At 42.7% G+C, this 17,573-nt stretch overlaps 1 protein-coding gene across 8 annotated transcripts in view; it reads left to right on the top strand.

Moving 5' to 3' along the window:
* Positions 1–17,573, top strand: part of TTC8 (tetratricopeptide repeat domain 8) — a 47,808-nt gene that overhangs the window by 6,599 nt on the left and 23,636 nt on the right. For all 8 annotated transcript variants that reach the window (XR_015051887.1, XR_015051888.1, XM_085858018.1 and 5 more), the window contains 7 exons: positions 354–443; positions 3,088–3,132; positions 3,430–3,515; positions 12,301–12,388; positions 13,760–13,870; positions 14,051–14,190; positions 14,288–14,462. Coding sequence is in view for 6 of the 8 variants with exons in the window: in XM_085858018.1 (XP_085714144.1) it covers positions 354–443; positions 3,088–3,132; positions 3,430–3,515; positions 12,301–12,388; positions 13,760–13,870; positions 14,051–14,190; positions 14,288–14,462 (735 nt within the window). In the remaining 2 variants the exon portion in view is untranslated. The remainder of the gene's footprint in view (positions 1–353; positions 444–3,087; positions 3,133–3,429; positions 3,516–12,300; positions 12,389–13,759; positions 13,871–14,050; positions 14,191–14,287; positions 14,463–17,573) is intronic.

Genomic DNA, 17,573 nt, shown 5'->3' with positions numbered 1-17,573 from the left:
TTCATTGTGAATTCATCGTTAGCAGAACACAACATTCTCACCAACATTGTTGTTGAAGCCTTATTGAGAGAGTCAGCCAGATGGTCCTATCGTTATACGATTTAATACTCATGCGTCTCAAAGGCCAGGTTGTTTATTTGAGTTTTTGCAATACAACTATGCCCTTTTGAACCATAGGGTACACAAAAGGGCAGTGCACTGTTTGTTTCTTGTCCTTTGTTTGTTTGTTTCTCGTTCTTCTTTGTTGAAAATGGGCAGTTGTGCATTGTACAACAAGAAAAAGTAAAAACATGATTTGGTATCAGCAAGCATTTTTGATTCTAATAATTCCCTGTCCGTTGTTTTGACTGCAGGCATCAATATTGTCATCACCTGATGGGCCTTTCATCAACATGTCACGTCTGAACCTTAGCAAGTACGCTCAGGAACCAAGACTTGCCAAAGTCAGTAGCAAATCCTGACACAGACATGGTCTCATTCCCCTTACAAGTTACTTAAGTTGTTAATTATTCATTTTTCAATTAATTACATAATTTTCAAAAAGTTACAGATTCGGGTGAAACAGTGGTGGTTTAGGTATGCTATTCAGCAATTGATTGAGAAATTATTTATTTTATGATTATTATTTATTTATTTTAATTCTGCAATTAATCAATTATTGTACACCACTCCCTCCCAATTATGACTCCATGTGCTGCAAGGCGGTGTCCCGGCGATGTCGCGCGCTGAAGGATTTGTTATTTATTTATTTGGCATGGGGGCGGTGTACTTTGAACGTACCGCTACTTCTTGTTACATTTCATTAATATTACTGTGCTTAAGGTAGACATTCGGGATTCATAAATATTTCTTATAACGTTACCCTTCTGTCTCCTGTTGTATGTTGGTTTCATCCTTAAAACAACACTAAGAGCACATCAGTGTCTTCATTTATTTTCTGCCGTGACACCCTCCTGAATTACTGGTGCACTCGCTGTGGTGCCCCTGAGGTCGACATGTAACAATTTACAATACAGTACCTTTTTCGTTTTGGAAACTCGTTTGAGATCATGTTCATCATTCTTCATAAGCTCTGTTGACAGATGCCTTTCATTGCTCAATCAAAAATATCTTAAGCAATGCTGCCACTGCTTTGATAGGTATCCATTAACACATCTCACAGAAGTAAAACACAATCCTGTTTGGACAAGGAATGTGTGTCAGTTGCCTTTCTTACCCAAAGAAGGCCGGTCACAGGAAATGTGCGAACCACCTGGTCAACTTGTTTATGGTGCAGATTGCACAAGCTGCTGCTCAACCAGCAACAACACTCTGAGATAGCAACCTGAAGTCAAGCAGCATTCAAAAAGACCAAGCCACTTGCTACCAGCAGTACAGGCAGGAACTTGTAATTTGTTCTGGGTGCCGGCAATAGCTTGCCTACTCTTCACAGAGGACACTGTTGGGTCTTTAACCTCCACAAACTAATGCTGCCAGACAGGATGCCCAGTTTAATGTCCATCTGAGGGATAGCACACCCATTGATGTATGGCCCTCCATGAACACCAGGCTATGAACACCAGGATGACAGTTCATAGCTGGGTTGGGATTCAAACCTAGGCGGGACAGCTCAGAGGCAAGTGTACATACCTCAAAGCTATTCCGTCAGCTGCCAAAAAGGAATAACATTCAATAAAGGCTATTGATATACATGTACATTGAAAAAAAAGGCATTGTCCAGTATCCATCCATCCATTGGGACCATACTCTGTGCAGAGCATTGGTGCTGCCTAAGCAGACTCCTTGGCTATTGGACACAATCCTGGACGGGTCGCCACTCTGACACAGTATACCAGCATGCTGGCACTCATTTTGCCAACCTCGGAAGGATGACAGGCTGAGTTAACCCCACGTGGTATTAATTCAAAATCCAAGTGGGGTTTGAACTCAGGATCATAGGATCCCAAATCCACCACCCTAACCATAAAGCCAATACCAGGCATATTGTACCGTATGACTGATTAAAATAGGAAATGAGAATTTAACTTTTCTTAGAATTATTCAAAGCATTGGGAACACGATCAGATTGCCGACTGGGCAATGCAAGCCACCATGACTAAATTGGAGAGCATTAACTCTTTCTCGAGCAAGCAATGACCGCCAATCCAATCTGATCCGCGTTCTCCCGCAGCCTAAATTGATAATCCACCCGAGTTGAGTGAAAAGACCTCTTTTTCCTTGCAATGCGAGGTTTTTGACCACTGTGGGTGGTTCTTTCCCAAGAAACTTTATGGCTAAGCTCAGATTCTGGTAATTCCTGCCCCCAAAGCTGTGCTGCAACGGATGTTAATTTTCTCGAACTGTGTTGATGATGACCTTTGCTGTCTACGAGATAAGGTTTCATGCTCACCCCAAATTTGGATTTAATGTTTACACCCACTCATCACTTGATTGGTCAGTGTTGTAACCTACTTCCACCCATCCTGACTTGTCCCGCTTTGGGATGTGACCAAAAACAATCAGGCTGCTTAAAGGGTGTGATAATTTGAGTTGGCTGAATTAATATGGAGGCACAGTCAGTATCGGGGACACTATGGTCTTCAACTCTGATTGAGTGGTGCATGGACATGAGGTGCATTAGTTTCTCTACACCTGCATATCAAACTGGAGCGAGTGATCAAAGATTGCATACCCTTGCCCAGACTTGTTTTGTGTGGTTTTATCGTATGTATTTTATAGACGTACTCACATTCTAATTGTACATAATTTATCGACGTACTCGCATTATAATAGTGTATGCTTTATAAAGGAACTCCATTGAAAAAAGAGAATGTGTACTACTGGTTACCACTAGGTGGCCTTTGTGTCCTATGTTAGCACATTCTGTGCAGACAAACAAACAAATGGAAGCAAATGCAATACCCTCTCCTTTTTCGAGGGTAATGATCAGTATCATTTACATCAAGTAACCAATCGGTAATCTCAGTATATTGGCAGTAAAGAGAACCTGCAGAAACAAATTTGCTCACTCAAGAATCATAGACAAGCTCACATGTCAAATAATTGACATAATTCTTTTATTCATCACTTTTCTGCTTGTGCTTGCAGTCCCTGTTTGAATATGTCTTCCATCACGACAATGACGTCAGAAATGTGAGTTGAATTGTTTCATACACACTTGTCAGCAGTAGAACACAAGTTGGCATCCACTGTCATGTCTCTTGGATATTAGATGTCTTCCTCATGTTTGTACAATGAATGAGGGACAAGGGCAGGAGCTGTATTGACCACAAGGATGTCACATTACTGCTTACACACTGAGCACATAATGTTTGTTGTTTGTGTTGTTACTCTACTGGCTATCAGGAAGATAATTTTTAAATGAAGGTGTTTGTGGACTCTTTGGTCATTGCAAAATATGATGTTGCACTGTAATATGCATTCATATAGGCACTAGATCTTGCATCCTTGGCTACTGAACACGCAGGCTTCAAAGACTGGTGGTGGAAAGTTCAGCTTGGAAAGTGTTATTACAGGTGAATCAGAGGCCTGGTCCTACCCATCCCGTTGAATGTTTTTCATGTAGAAATCATGCCTTGCACAAGATGGTTAAGCAACGTTATGCTGTGACCACAATGAGATCATGAACTTGCAAAAAAAGAAGCAAGTGCCCATAAGCAAGAAAGAATACACATTGAAACTGCAACTATGTCTCTTACCCATAATTTGCAGGAGTAATAGATTATCTCACCTAACCAAATAGATAGTTCATGGAACACCTTACCCCCGTACAGTCTTGAGAAACAAGGGCGGGCTCTGCGAGCAGCAAATTTGATTGGTCGTGATGACGTAAAATGCCGTAATATTTTGTCCAAGTACTGCTAAACGGAAGGGGTTTGAAAGTGCCAAAAAGGCAAATTATGTTCTCGTGTTCAAGTATATAATTCATTTTAAATAAAATAAAAGATTTTGATAGTCATAGAAAAAAAATATTCGCGTGTTTACTACCGTTGATGCAATACCGTTGATACCGTCTTTACACCACCTTATTTCACACGTTACATTAGTTATTCGTGCCTGTTGTTTGTGTCCTTTATGACGTCTCTAACAACAGTAAATTTCCTGTTTGGTGCGATTTTCAATTTTGTTTGACTGCCAGACAGTAAAATAAAATCTCACTCCTCTCTGCACACATGCGATTGGGACAAATTCAGAGCCAAAGTACTGCTAAACTACTAGTTCGTTTTCCGATTCACTCTCTGATTTGTGTTCAAAATATAACATTCAATTGAAATCAAGTTGTTACTCGATCATAAACTGTTGTTTGTAGACAGACAGACCAAGTGAATCAATTGCTTAGCCCCGTAATTAACACCACTTCAATCATCTATATCACGAGAGATGTTTATGTCGCCATTTTTCTCAGAGATAGACAAACGGATATTCATCGAACTCTCAGGTTCATCAGTGAGTGCCAGGGAGTGTTTTTGGAAAAAAATAAAAATAAAAAGTTGAAAAATATTTGGATTTTTTTATTTATCACTCTATCTACTATACTAAAAAGATAGAATATTATTGTGGTTACCAAATTCGCAAACCACCATTCAGGTCCCTTAGGTGAGATATCTCGGTAAGTATATGTGTAGTTAGGCCCAAACCCGTTGTCTAGAGGGAATAAATGTCATTCATGCGTGCTGCGATAGGATAGCCGTTTTTCTTTTGCTATCTTCAGGATAGCCGTTTTTCTTTTGCTATCTTTATTTTGGACCAACCGCCATTGTTACCACCGCCAACCGCGTCTCAACAGTCATCACAACATCAACCACCCACCGCGGCGCCGCTTCACCACAACGGCCACGACCTTTGCCGTCACACCTCGCAACCGTCGCATCGCCACCGTTCTTGCGCCGCTTGTGGGTACCGGTATTGGACTCGTGCAGGGCGCGCGCCGAACAGCGTGTACAAAACCACGGACTTTCCACTCCAAAAACGGATCAAAAACGACACACGCCAATTTTGTTCCGTCCAATCGGTGAGCGAGGGGCGATTTGGCCCCGCCTCCAGGGCGTTGGAGGGCGGTCGCTATATGCAAATTCATGGATCAAAATGCATTCACGCCCACTTTTTCTCGGGCCAATGGGGAGCGAGGTGAAAGGTCGAAGGCAGGGGGTCAAAGGCGAAGCCACGGGGCTGATATAAGCGGCTGCGTTCGTCAGAAAAGTGTCGTCGTCGTGTGCGTTGGAGTTGTGTGTGCGTTGGAAGGAGTTCGCAGGAGGAAGAGTTCGGAGTTGGAGTCGGAGCGAAGAGGACGGAGCTGTGGAGAGGCGGCGGCGGCGAGGGCAGACGAGGGGGTGCTCGCGTCGGTGCCGGGAGCTGCACACCAGGGAGGCCGACGGCGCGACCTGGTCGAGGTGGAGACGCTCGTCGCGGGACCCGAGACAGAGTAAAAATCCTCCTTTCCCCGAGCATCAGCAACCCCCTCCTGTTTCCCCCCGCGCTGAGATAGTGCGACCAAGGGGGCCCCCTTCCCACCCCCTACCAGACACTGTCCGCGAGGCCCGCGGAGTTGAGGCACCATCGCCGCTCCGCGTCTCATCACCAGACGGGTAGGCCCGACCCGGTCTCGGCCTCAGGCCCGCCTCATCCTTGAGGGTGTTCTTTTTCTTGGTTTTGGGTATGTGTTGTCGGCGCCGTCTGTGAAGTAGAATTGTATAAGTGTTGCCGTGTGCTCGGTAGTCGGATAGCTCTGCATTGTGTCTTCGCTTTTACATTTGCTTTTTGTGTAAAATTGCATTGTGTTTCTTCTTTTCTATGTGCTTTTGGTGGAGTTGTATATGTGTGCTTTCCGTTCATCGCGAATAAATGTGCTTTATGTTGAACTGTTTCCCGCTTCGCTTCGTCATTTCTTTCATTGAATCCCCGTCTTGCTTCACGTAAAGGGTTGGTCCTGGGCTAAGACGCCCGATAATTAATCGAACCGTCGAGGCCGACGAATAACACCGCTCGGTTATCCCGATAGTACGGAACGGGTCGCTTAAGTGGCCCGTGTCCGAAGTCGACCTGCGGCGAGGTGCGATCGCCCGGTCGACCCTCCGTGTGGGTACTTAGGTAGGTCGAATTTGGCGAGCAACCCTATCCCACGCGGGGGCCGATTGGCTCGATCGCGGTGAGACCGAAAGGTCCACCTGTGACTGGTTCCCGGCGTTAGTCCGAGAGGGTCACAACTGGATTGTCCGTCCGGTGGGCGACGTGCCGCGATTCGAGTTACGTGGCCGTTCGCACGCCGGCGGGCGCGAATCCGTAACAATATGTTTGTATGTATGTTTGTTCGTCCTTTATATGCGGCCGAACCGTTGGATGGAATGAGATGAAACTTGGCATGAGTGATCCTTGGCACATGAGAATGAACATAGGGGAGGGGGGTCAAGGTCAAAGGTCACGGGGTCAAGGGGTCAAGGTCACCGGGTCAATTTCATCCGATCGAGATGGGACTAACGCCATTCGACAGATAATCTAAATTAAATGACACAGTTGATTGACAACATTCACTTCCGACTTCCGGTTTTCGAGTTATGACGTCATAAATTGATTAGAACGTCAATTTTTCATGTTTGTTTGTCCTTTATAGACGGCCAAACCGTTGGATAGAATGAGATGAAACTTGGCATATGTGATCCTTGAGAACGGACATAAGGGGATCAAGGTCAAGGTCAAAGGTCAAGGTCACCGGATAACGTCAATTTCATCCAATCGAGACGGGACCAATGCCATTCAACAGATAACTGTAACCGCCCATGGGCGGGTACTTTGCTAGTCTACAATACTAAAAAAAAACAGAATATGTTTGTATGTATTTTTGTTCGTCCTTTCTAGGCGGCCGAACCGTTGGATGGAATGAGATGAAACTTGGCATGAGTGATCCTTGGGACATGATAACGGACATGGGGGGGGGGTCAAGTTCAAGGTCGAAGGTCACGGGGTAAAGGTCACCGGGTCAATTTCATCCGATCGAGACGGGACCAACGCCATTCGACAGATAATCAAAATTAAATGACACAGTTGATTGACGACATTCACTTCCGACTTCCGGTTTTCGAGTAATGACGTCCTAAATTGACTAAAACGTCAATTTTTCATGTTTGTTTGTCCTTCATAGACGGCCAAACCGTTGGATACAATGACATACCTAAGCTGTTGGGGTTAGGGTTAGGGTTAGGGTCATCTAACCCTAACCGTAACAGCTAACCCCAACCACAACCCAAACCCCAACCCTTACCCTAACCCTAACCCTAACACTGCCTTTCCATTCCCTCCCCGCCCTACGGGCGGGTACTGTCTCGTCTGCTATACTAAGAAAATAGAATATGTTTGTTTGTTTGTTCGTCCTTTATAGGCGGCCGAACAGTTGGATGGAATGAGATGAAACTCGGCATGAGTGATCCTTGGGATGTGAGAATGGACATGGGGGGGTCAAGTCAAAGGTCAAGGGGTCAAGGTCACCGGGTAACTTCAATTTCTCAATTTCATCCGATCGAGACGGGACCAACGCCATTCGACAGATAATCAAAATTAAATGACAGTTGATTGACGATATTCACTTCCGACTTCCGGTTTTCGAGTTATGACGTCATAAATTGACTAAAACGTCAATTTTTCATGTTTGTTTGTCCTTTATAGACGGCCAAACCGTTGGATACAATGACATACCGAAGCTGTTGGGGTTAGGGTTAGGGTTAGGGTCATCTAACCCTAACCGTAACAGCTAACCCCAACCCCAACCCAAACCCCAACCCTTACCCTAACCCTAACCCTAACCCTAACACTGCCTTTCCATTCCCTCCCCGCCCTACGGGCGGGTACTGTCTCGTCTACTATACTAAGAAAATAGAATATGTTTGTTTGTTTGTTCGTCCTTTATAGGCGGCCGAACAGTTGGATGGAATGAGATGAAACTCGGCATGAGTGATCCTTGGGATGTGAGAACGGACATAGGGGGGGGGGTCAAGTTCAAGGTCAAAGGTCATGGGGTCAAGGGGTCAAGGTCACCGGGTAACTTCAATTTCTCAATTTCATCCGATCGAGACGGGACCAACGCCATTCAACAGATAATCAAAATTAAATGACAGTTGATGGACGATATTCACTTCCGACTTCCGGTTTTCGAGTTATGACGTCATAAATTGACTAAAACGTCAATTTTTCATGTTCGTTTGTCCTTTATAGACGGCCAAACTATTGGATAGAATGAGATGAAACTTGGCATATGTGATCCTTGGGAACGGACATAAGGGGATCAAGGTCAAAGGTCACGGGGTCAAGGTCACCAGATAACGTCAATTTCTCAATTTCATCCGATCGAGACGGGACCAACGCCATTCAACAGATAACTTGACTGTACCCGCCCATGGGTGGGTACTTTGCTAGTAATACCTAAGCCTTTGTAGACACGTGAAAGGTGATATTAAAGGATCCCCAACCCCATTCCTTCATGCGTGTAGGGAAGTCTTTTAGGCCCCCACAAAAAAAAAAAAAAAAATTTGATTTCTTCAAAATGTCAACAGGATCAGAACAGCACCAGGCAACACCAATATCTCTACTTCTACTTCAAAACTAGCATGAATCGGCTCTCTACACTCACCTCTCCACACATTGTTGCAGAGATTGACATCACAGATTTGCTGTGTTGTCATAATTTACACCATTCATTATACAAACATTTCTTTTGTACAAATTTATTTGTAATATTGTTTTAAATTATTTATTCATATGCAGCCTGTGGCTGCTTGGCTGCATCATTTTCTGTGGGCACCACTGTGCCCCTGGTGCAATGCCCCCTGTTACTAGTATACTGGTACTCATTTCACCAACCTTGGAAGGATGGCAGGCTGAGTCAACCCACTTTGTGTTAATTCAGCGGCATGGCAGGGGCTTGAACTAAGACCCTAAGATCTTAAAGAGCAGGTTTTGGGTCGCTGATGACTTCGCGTCATTCGAAGGTTGTAATCACATTAATAATCGTTGGGCAATTATTTTCTTACATTTGAAACTCAAAATATGCTAAAATTAACTTTTAAGTCAAAACTTTTGTCAGTGATCGAAAAACAGACCGGAATTTACCGAAGATGCTATGACGTCACGTTCTCCGAAAACTTCGTGAACATTCGGGAACAGCGTGTGAACAATGGCGAGATGCGAATCAGAGAGTGATTTCAGCGGCGATGAAATTGAGTGTTTTCATTCCGATATTGCTGAGGATGAGGTGGAGGATGATGGGAATTTATACTATGGAGTTTCTGGCCCGAGGCCATATAAATTTGAGCCACTTGCAAGTGCCAGAAAACGGCCTATTTCGTGTACAAGTGGCAGGACTGACTGCCCGGCAGTTCACACTGACAGACTCCACCAGTCAGATTGGTTTGTAGATTTTCATTTACTTGTTCGATGCATAAAATAATGTAAAGTTTGATTCGTCTGTGACTTGATATAATAATTTTTAACCCTCTAGTCACTCAAGAGTCAGAAATAGAATGAATCAATAATGGACCCAAATATATTATATACCGTAGCCTTGGCGTTGAAGTCTTTCTGACAGCTGAGCTTGACCCCAGTGAAAGTGAACAGTTAGAACAAACCCCAACTTTCAAGAGACTGTTGTGGCTTATACATACCAAAACATGTTTTGCTCATTGGGAAATATTCTCCCAAATTTAGAAAGAAAAGTGGAAAATTGATCAATTTTTTACAATTAAAATGAAATAGCCCAATTTGCTGATGCTGTTAAAAAAGTAATTTAATCAACAATAAGTTGATTTGTTGAGAAATTTTTTCAAGCTTGTGTTTTTCAGAAAGTTTATTTATGCGTTTTTCCATGTACTCTTTAAGAATACATTTCAAGGTTTTTCTCACTTAAACTCAACAACTGATTCTGTGACAGAGCAGTATCTGGAGAACTTGTCAACCAACAACTCGTATTCACAGAGTAGTGATCAGATGTGTTTATGCCTTCGTAATCCTCGGCTGTGAAATGGTCACCACAAATGACGTCTATCCAAAGGGTCCTCTTTACCCGTTTTCTTTGGGGGAAAATTCGCCCGTTTTGTTTGTACAAATCTTATCCACTGCCGGCGAATGTTTGATTCCTTCGGGAATCGGTGGGAGTGATTACCCGTTTTCCAGCCATTTTCGCAAAACACGATGACACACGTACAAGGCATGATGTACAAATATCGAAATAACTTTGTTCTACAATAATTCAAAATAAAAAAGGAGAATATAGACAGTTGCAAGCTCAAAGAAGCGAAAGAACGGCCCGCTCAACTGGACACTTCTTCAATGAGCGAGTGAGCGTCCGCTTTGTTTTGGAGAACGTGACGTCACCATCCATATATGGTACGCGGATGTTTTTTTCAACAGCCTCGAGAAATATCAACTTCGGAGTTAAATTTAATTAAGTTTCCCAATAAGCAACCACAATCGTTTGTATCGAACTATTTAATGCACATATAATCATATTGATAAATTTTCAGAACATGTTTGGTGACCCGCAACCTGCTCTTTAAGCCAGCCACCCTAACCATGAAGCCAACACCAGGCTTCTGTAATATTGGTGATGTTAAATTTATTTGTAATATAAAAAGGTCAAAGTGGTCTAAATGGTCAAGGGTCTAAGCTGTCTAATCTGTCTGAAGGGTGTAAAGGATCGAAATGGTGTTAAGGTCTAAAGGGACTGAGGGGACTTTTGGGTCCTCAGGGTCTTTTTAGTCCTCTGTGTCTTTTGGGGGTTTTCGAGATCTTTTAGGTCTTTGGGGTCTTTGAGTCCTTGGGGACTTTTGGTCTTCAGTGTCTTTTTGCATCTTCGAGGTTTTTTGAGTCTTCGGGGTCTTTTGGGTGTTCAGGATCTTTTGGGTCCTTGGGGACTTTTGCATCTTTGGGGTCTTTTGGTCTTTTAGTCTTCAGTGTCTTTGGGTCTTTTGGATCCTCAGTTACTTTTGGGTCTTTTGGGCCTTCAGGCACTTTTGGGTCATCTGGGTCTTCAGGGTCTTTTTGGTCTTTTGAGTCCTCAGGGACTTTTGGGTAATCTAGGTCTGTTGGGTCTTCAGGATATTTTGGGTCCTCGGTGACTTTTGGGTGACCTGCGTCATTGGGGTTTTTTGGGTCATCTGGGTGTTTTAGGTCTTTGGGGTGTTTTGGGTTATCTGGATTTTCAGGATCTTTTGGGCCCTCCTGGACTTTTGGGTCCTCGGGGTCTTTTGGAGTCTTCAGGTTCTTGGGGGTTTTGGGGTCTTAAAGGGTCTTCAATGGTCGAAGTGGTGTCAACAGTCTAAAGCGTCGAAACATACATTCCAGTAGTATGTAATTAATAGACGTGTGTGTGAAGTCAGGATGCAACTGATGTTCAAACACAACGTACTTAATAGACGTACTTACAATCTACGACCAATGATGAAACAGTATGTAATTAATATACATATAGTCAGTCACACAGCTTCACTGTGAAAGGAACATTCCAATAGTACGTAATTTATTGATGTTCATGCAGTCTGCCACCAACATTCAAACAGGACATGACTAGTCTTCACGGACTGACTGACTGACTGACTCATGGCTTCACGAATGGATGGACGGACGAACAGACCGTGCTTTTCGTTTTTATTTAGATATAGATTTGGCTTGTGGTGTGTTTGTTTAACTTGTATGCGCTCCGAAACCGCCGGACAGAATGAGTTGAAATTTCGTGGTTGTACTTGGGGTGGGCCTGGGAAGGTTTTCGGCATTAAAAAAAAACCTCCTAGTCATTGGAGTTCGGGAGGGGTGGAGGGGAAGCAAATTCTCCATGTAAATGTGTCACCAGGTGAAAGTGGGAGAGGGCACTACAAGTTAGCATGGAGATGACCTGAAATTTTGCACTGGACTGGTGACATAGTGCAAATAGCTTTACTGTCGCCTGCCAGAGGGAGGGGATATTCCGCTCCCGTAGGGAGCGAATGCTTCTATTTTCATATAATTTCAACAATCCTTCAGTGCAGATACCAGTCCTCTTCATGGGGACCTTCATAGCCCCAGATTATTTTTAAGGCCTTTTATTTCTGGTCACCTTGTTCAAAATTCAAGAAAATGCAGTGGCAGGTAAAAAGATTGAGCAGCCGACTATGGGTCACCTGCTCCATCCCACTGCCAAACTGTATAAATGCAGGAAACGACCAGCACGTATCAAATAAATCCTGGTCAGATATGCATTTGCTGGATAGATATTTCTGTTACGACTATTTGTGTGAAAAAGAAGCAGAGATTACAGTACCCTGTTTGAATGTATGTGCATAGGCTGGCGCTCTATAGAGAAGCAGAAAAGCAGTTCAAGTCTGCTCTGAAGCAGCAATACATGGTGGACACATTTCTTTATCTCAGCAAAGTAAGTATTCTTTGGAGATGTGAACAGCAAACACACATCAATTGTCTTTTTCATGAGTATTTCTTCACCAATGGAAGGCCGTATTACAAGTCAACCGTGAAGATAATCCCACCATTGGATGGGAGCAGCAAACCTCATCACCTGCTCAATGTGAACAGGAGTTACCTATTTTCGCTGCAAATTTTTTTTTATGCCTCCGCTGACAGTCACTGGAGGGATTATTTTACAAAGCGTTTCATCGAGAAGTTATAAATGTATGAAATATTTATGAACTTCTAAGTAACTCCAATGAAAAATGTTTATATATGTGCATGTATATATATATATATATATATATATATATATATATATATATATATATATATATATATATATATATATATATATATATATATATATATATATATATTTATGTGAAAAGACCAGTTCATTTTTGGAACATGTATGTGCGGATGAACTGCCGTCACCCCGTTGTTTGGACAGCTGTCCCAGCCCCACCCACAATTGTAACCTCAAAAAAATCATACAGCCGCCATTTTGTGAGCTGGCATAGGCCACAGTGCTCAGGTCTCTGGTGTCAGTCCATGGAGCAGTGCAATTTGAATTATCCGAGCTATATAAGCGATATAAGCGATATATATATATATATATATATATATATATATATATATATATATATATATATATATATATATATATATATATATATATATATATATGTATGTATAAATAGTATTATTTTTGCACATAAGCATGAGGTATGTTTTTGCTTCAGAAATGTAATCTGGGTTAGTGGTCTATTGTCCATAGACCGCCCAAATAAATGGATGAGCTATTTGCCAGTTTTTTGGTTGTTATTGCAGTTGTAGTTGTTGTTTTGAAGTAATATATGTGAAGTAATGTAGGTATCTGTTGAAGTAATGTATGTGTGACTTTGTATAATGGAATCCTCCCAGGAATAGTGTCATCTGTTGGACTGTAAATAAATGAAGGTTTTTGTACTTGATTTCGGTTTTAGCCTGAGTTTTCAAGGCTGAATAGTGTGAAAATACAAAATGGTCATCTATCAATATCAAAAAGGCCATGGATGTGTGGTACAGCTTGGGACACTTTTCTGCCTGTCTGTCATAATAAACGCCGTTCACTGACTTTTTAATCTCACACCTTGGATGTCCTTTCACTCTTCTTAACACTTGTGGCAAAACAAAATGCTGCACAGTTGATTGTCCATTTTATTTGTCATGTGATGGGGAGAGTTAGAGTGTAGGGTGTAGGGGAGAGGGGAGGGAGGATGGGTGGGACACAATCATTGTCAATGAAAAAAAACTCCATGTCGACTATAACGTTGTGATCCTTGATTACTCTTGATAGATCTACATGAGGCTTGACCAGCCACTGGTGGCACTGGAGGTGCACAAAAAGGCATTGGAGCACTTCCCGAAGGAGGTCTCATTTCTCTCGGGTGTTGCTCGCATTCATGAAGTAAGCTTCTTCAGCCCTTTTCACATGCCGTTTGAGTGTGGATCTCAAAGGTCTTTAATGAAATTTATGATGCATTCTGTTTTTTATAATCATACTTGCACAAAACTGTTATCTTTCACATTTAAAATTCTTATTTTACAAAACCCAACGACCCTCCACCAACATTGCAACTCGTTCCAGGGCATGAGTGATCACGTTGCTGCAGCTGATGTCTATAAAGAGGTTCTCAGGTTGGACAGCACCAATGTTGAGGCAATTGCTTGTATCGGCAGCAACCACTTTTATTCTGACCAACCTGAGGTGGCTCTTCGTTACTACAGGTGCATGTCTTAACTCGTCCAACTATGCAAGCAACCAATCCACTGCAACTCCTAGACTTGCAGTCCTTCTCTCTTCGTTCCCTTACTCTGTGTGCAGACGACTCCTGCAGATGGGAGTGTATAATATGGAGGTGTTCAACAACGTCGGTCTGTGCTGCTTCTTTGCACAGCAGTTTGATATGAGCCTCAGGGCATTTGAACGGGCATTGACCCTAACACGTGGTCCAGAAGAGGCCGCGGAGGTGTGGTACAACTTGGGACACGTGGCAGTGGTGAGTTTTACGACATCATAAATAGTGAAGGTGGGCCATATGCAGATGTGGAACAGGCTTTCAAAGTGTGAAAATCCTTCCAGATTGTATGAAAGTCGAGGATGGTCTCCATGGTGGTGTTGAGCTCATGGTTGTACACTGGGAAGTTTTATCAATACAAAACCTTAGCTTTACATGGCACGAGCAGGCAATGACCCTCAATTATCCTGCTTCTATGAGCATACAGCATGACGGTTAATGCTTCCTCTTCATTTAATTCCGTCTTTTAGATTCGGCAGAACGGCACGGCAGGAATAGTGACACAATTTATTCAGTTAAAAACTTTCCTCCAAACTTAATGTTACTGTGATCAAAAACATTCCACAGTACCTCTAAAGTAAGCCTTTTAGTTTGGAGGATATATTATCCTGTCTTGGTTTAAAAAATATTTTCCTGCCATTAAAAAAAAATTAATATGTCGAGGGTTAGTTCCTGATCACATTGATGGCCTGATTGTTAAAATCAACCCATGACATTCACATTCAAGCTACAGCAGATCAAAAGCAACATTATTAAGAAATATGTTCCGAAGGCGAGAATAAAAACAGTTGACATTGAAAACGGAGACTTGCTGTGCTGTAAACTCAAGAAGAGGAACAAAAAGAAGAAGAAGAAGAGTCTTTGGTGCTTTTTCATTCCCATCTGCATATTATGTGCGCTCTTTCCTTCAGTGACACATTTGCATTTGATTGACAAAATAAATGCCATTGTGCAGTCACGATTACCGAGGGAACTCGATAAATTTCCCAGTGACATTTTCTCGTCGTTGTGCCAGCAATCATTGATATACTTTCCCTTATGTGCAGCAATTTTGCCTTCTGGCATTCAAAAGATAACATGTATCTTGCCTCGACTGACACTACATTGCAATATATTGTTTGTTGCATGATTTTTTTTTTGGAGACAAAGTGAAGTCTTGTGGAAGAGCTGTAACACAGAATGAATTAGAATGCAACAGAACAAAAGGAACAGCACAAAGAGAGGGCGGAAGCCAACAGCAGGGATGAGGGACAAAATAGATCGACAGACAACAAGGGATGTGGGTAAAAGTGAGGGGTAGTGGTGGATGGGTGGGATGGACAAGGGGGATACAGAAGCAAATTCTCTTAAAAGAAAAATTGGAAATTTTGGGGTGGGGGTGGTTTAACGGGGGTATAAAAGACCGTGGTTTTGGATGGGAGATGATCTGAGATGTCTTGAAGACCTGGAGAGAAGCATGAGATTGAAGAGAATGTGGAAGATGGTTCTATAGGCAGAAAAAAAGAGGAACGAAAGAGTGGAGCTGAGCAGTGATCCCTGGATTCTGGATTTTGGGAGTTTTACGAGTTGGGGGTTGCTGATGGACCGTGTGCATCCTGCAAAACCCTGGAGGGTACAAAGCATGGAGGGAGCAGATGGTGCAGGACCAGGAGGCGGAAGAAGACAGAAAGACCACCAACCTGTCTGTAATGTGAAAGTGATAGGCTGACTCAGCTTCATAGGCCAATAGCTTCATTCCATTGATCTTGAAGGCCTTGGTTTCCTTGGCATCAAGCTGAGCAAAGCGTGAGGCAGAGGCATCAGCCCAGAGCGGAGAGCAGTACTTCCTCAAGCTGTGGATGAAGGCCTTGTTGGTGGTCGGAGTTCATGTGTGCTAAGAAAGGACTTTGCATGATTGAAGATGTCCAGTGGGTGACTGGCTTTGGAGGTCAACTTTGAAATGTGGTTTGCCCAAGAAAGATCATGGCTAGGAGTGAGGCCCAAAACTTTGAGTGACTTCTTCAAAAAGGGTTCTTAAGAAAGTAGATGAGAGGGTTTGGCCAGACAATCCTATCGAAGAGACAGAGTGAGTGTGAGATTTGTCAGGATTGAGAAATATTCCAAGTGTTTGAGCAGATGTTATTCTATCAAGGTCTGAAGAGAGGGAAGAGGCTGCTGCATGTCTAACTGAAGGAGGCAGAATGTCATGGTAGAGGATGGAGTCATCAGTAAATAGATGAAGAGGATTTTACAGAGAGTCAGAGAGATGATTGATGAAGATTAGGAATAGGTTGGGGCCAAGAACACTGCCTTGGGGCACTCCAGCATTTACAGTGAGAAGAGATGAGAGGATACCATTGAGAGCTACATGCTAAATGTGGGAGTAGATGACGTCAGTAACCCAAGAGTGAAGTTGGCCTTGGATGCTTTAGGGAGAGAATTTGGAGAGCAAGGTGGGTTGGCATACTGTATCGAAAGCTCGAGATGTATCTTGAGGATTGCCTTGATTTCATGTCTGACATTGAGGGCCTCCATCCATTGTTGGGATGGTCAAAGTAGCATGTCCAAGGTAGACTGACTTGTTCTAAATCCAAGCAAATCTAAATGCATTCCATGACCTTGCTGATGAGTGGAAGCAAGCTGATAGAACTGTAGTGAAGGGGATCGGTTGTTGCACCTTTTTACTCTGCAAACGCGAAGCAAAAAACGGGGTTAAGCAATTGGTTCATGTCCGTCCATCCGTTCATCCATCTTATCAGTTTATGATCGAGGAACAGCTTATTTAAATTTAATGTTATATTTTGAAGACGAATCAGAACATGAATAGGAAGACAAGTCTGCTGTTTTACCGTATTTTTGCTTTGAATTTGTCCCAATCACACATGCGCAGAGGAGTGTGAGATTTTTTTAATCTTTCTGCCTGCCTGGCAGTCAAACAAAATTGCAAATCATTCCAAACAGGAAACTTACTATTTTTAAGGACTTTATAAATGACATAAACAACAGGCACGTAGAAATAATGTAACGTGTTAGCTGGGGTGATGTAATAGTCACTGGGGGAAACGGCAGTAAAACTTGGCATTACCTTATTTATATGCCTTTAAACCTCTATTTATATTGAATTACTGTATGTACTCAAACACTGTAGAACACAAATCGTCTTCATAGTACTTCAAGAACCATTATATCGATATATAGTGTAAGATGGTGGAGCATTTGTATCGGGGTGAAGAAGATGTCCGATGCTGATCAACGCTGCTTTCTATGGTGATCAATAAAGCCTCTTACATGGCAAGTGGCCTGTAGTTTGTGGGTTTGACCCGTTTTCTTTCT

This window comes from Eptatretus burgeri, chromosome 15 (assembly GCF_056783735.1).
Source record: "Eptatretus burgeri isolate ZD-2024b chromosome 15, Ebu_testis_v1, whole genome shotgun sequence".
Taxonomy (NCBI): domain Eukaryota; kingdom Metazoa; phylum Chordata; class Myxini; order Myxiniformes; family Myxinidae; genus Eptatretus; species Eptatretus burgeri.
The sequence above is the reverse complement of the archived record's forward strand: the minus strand, read 5'-3'. Positions and strand labels throughout refer to the sequence as shown.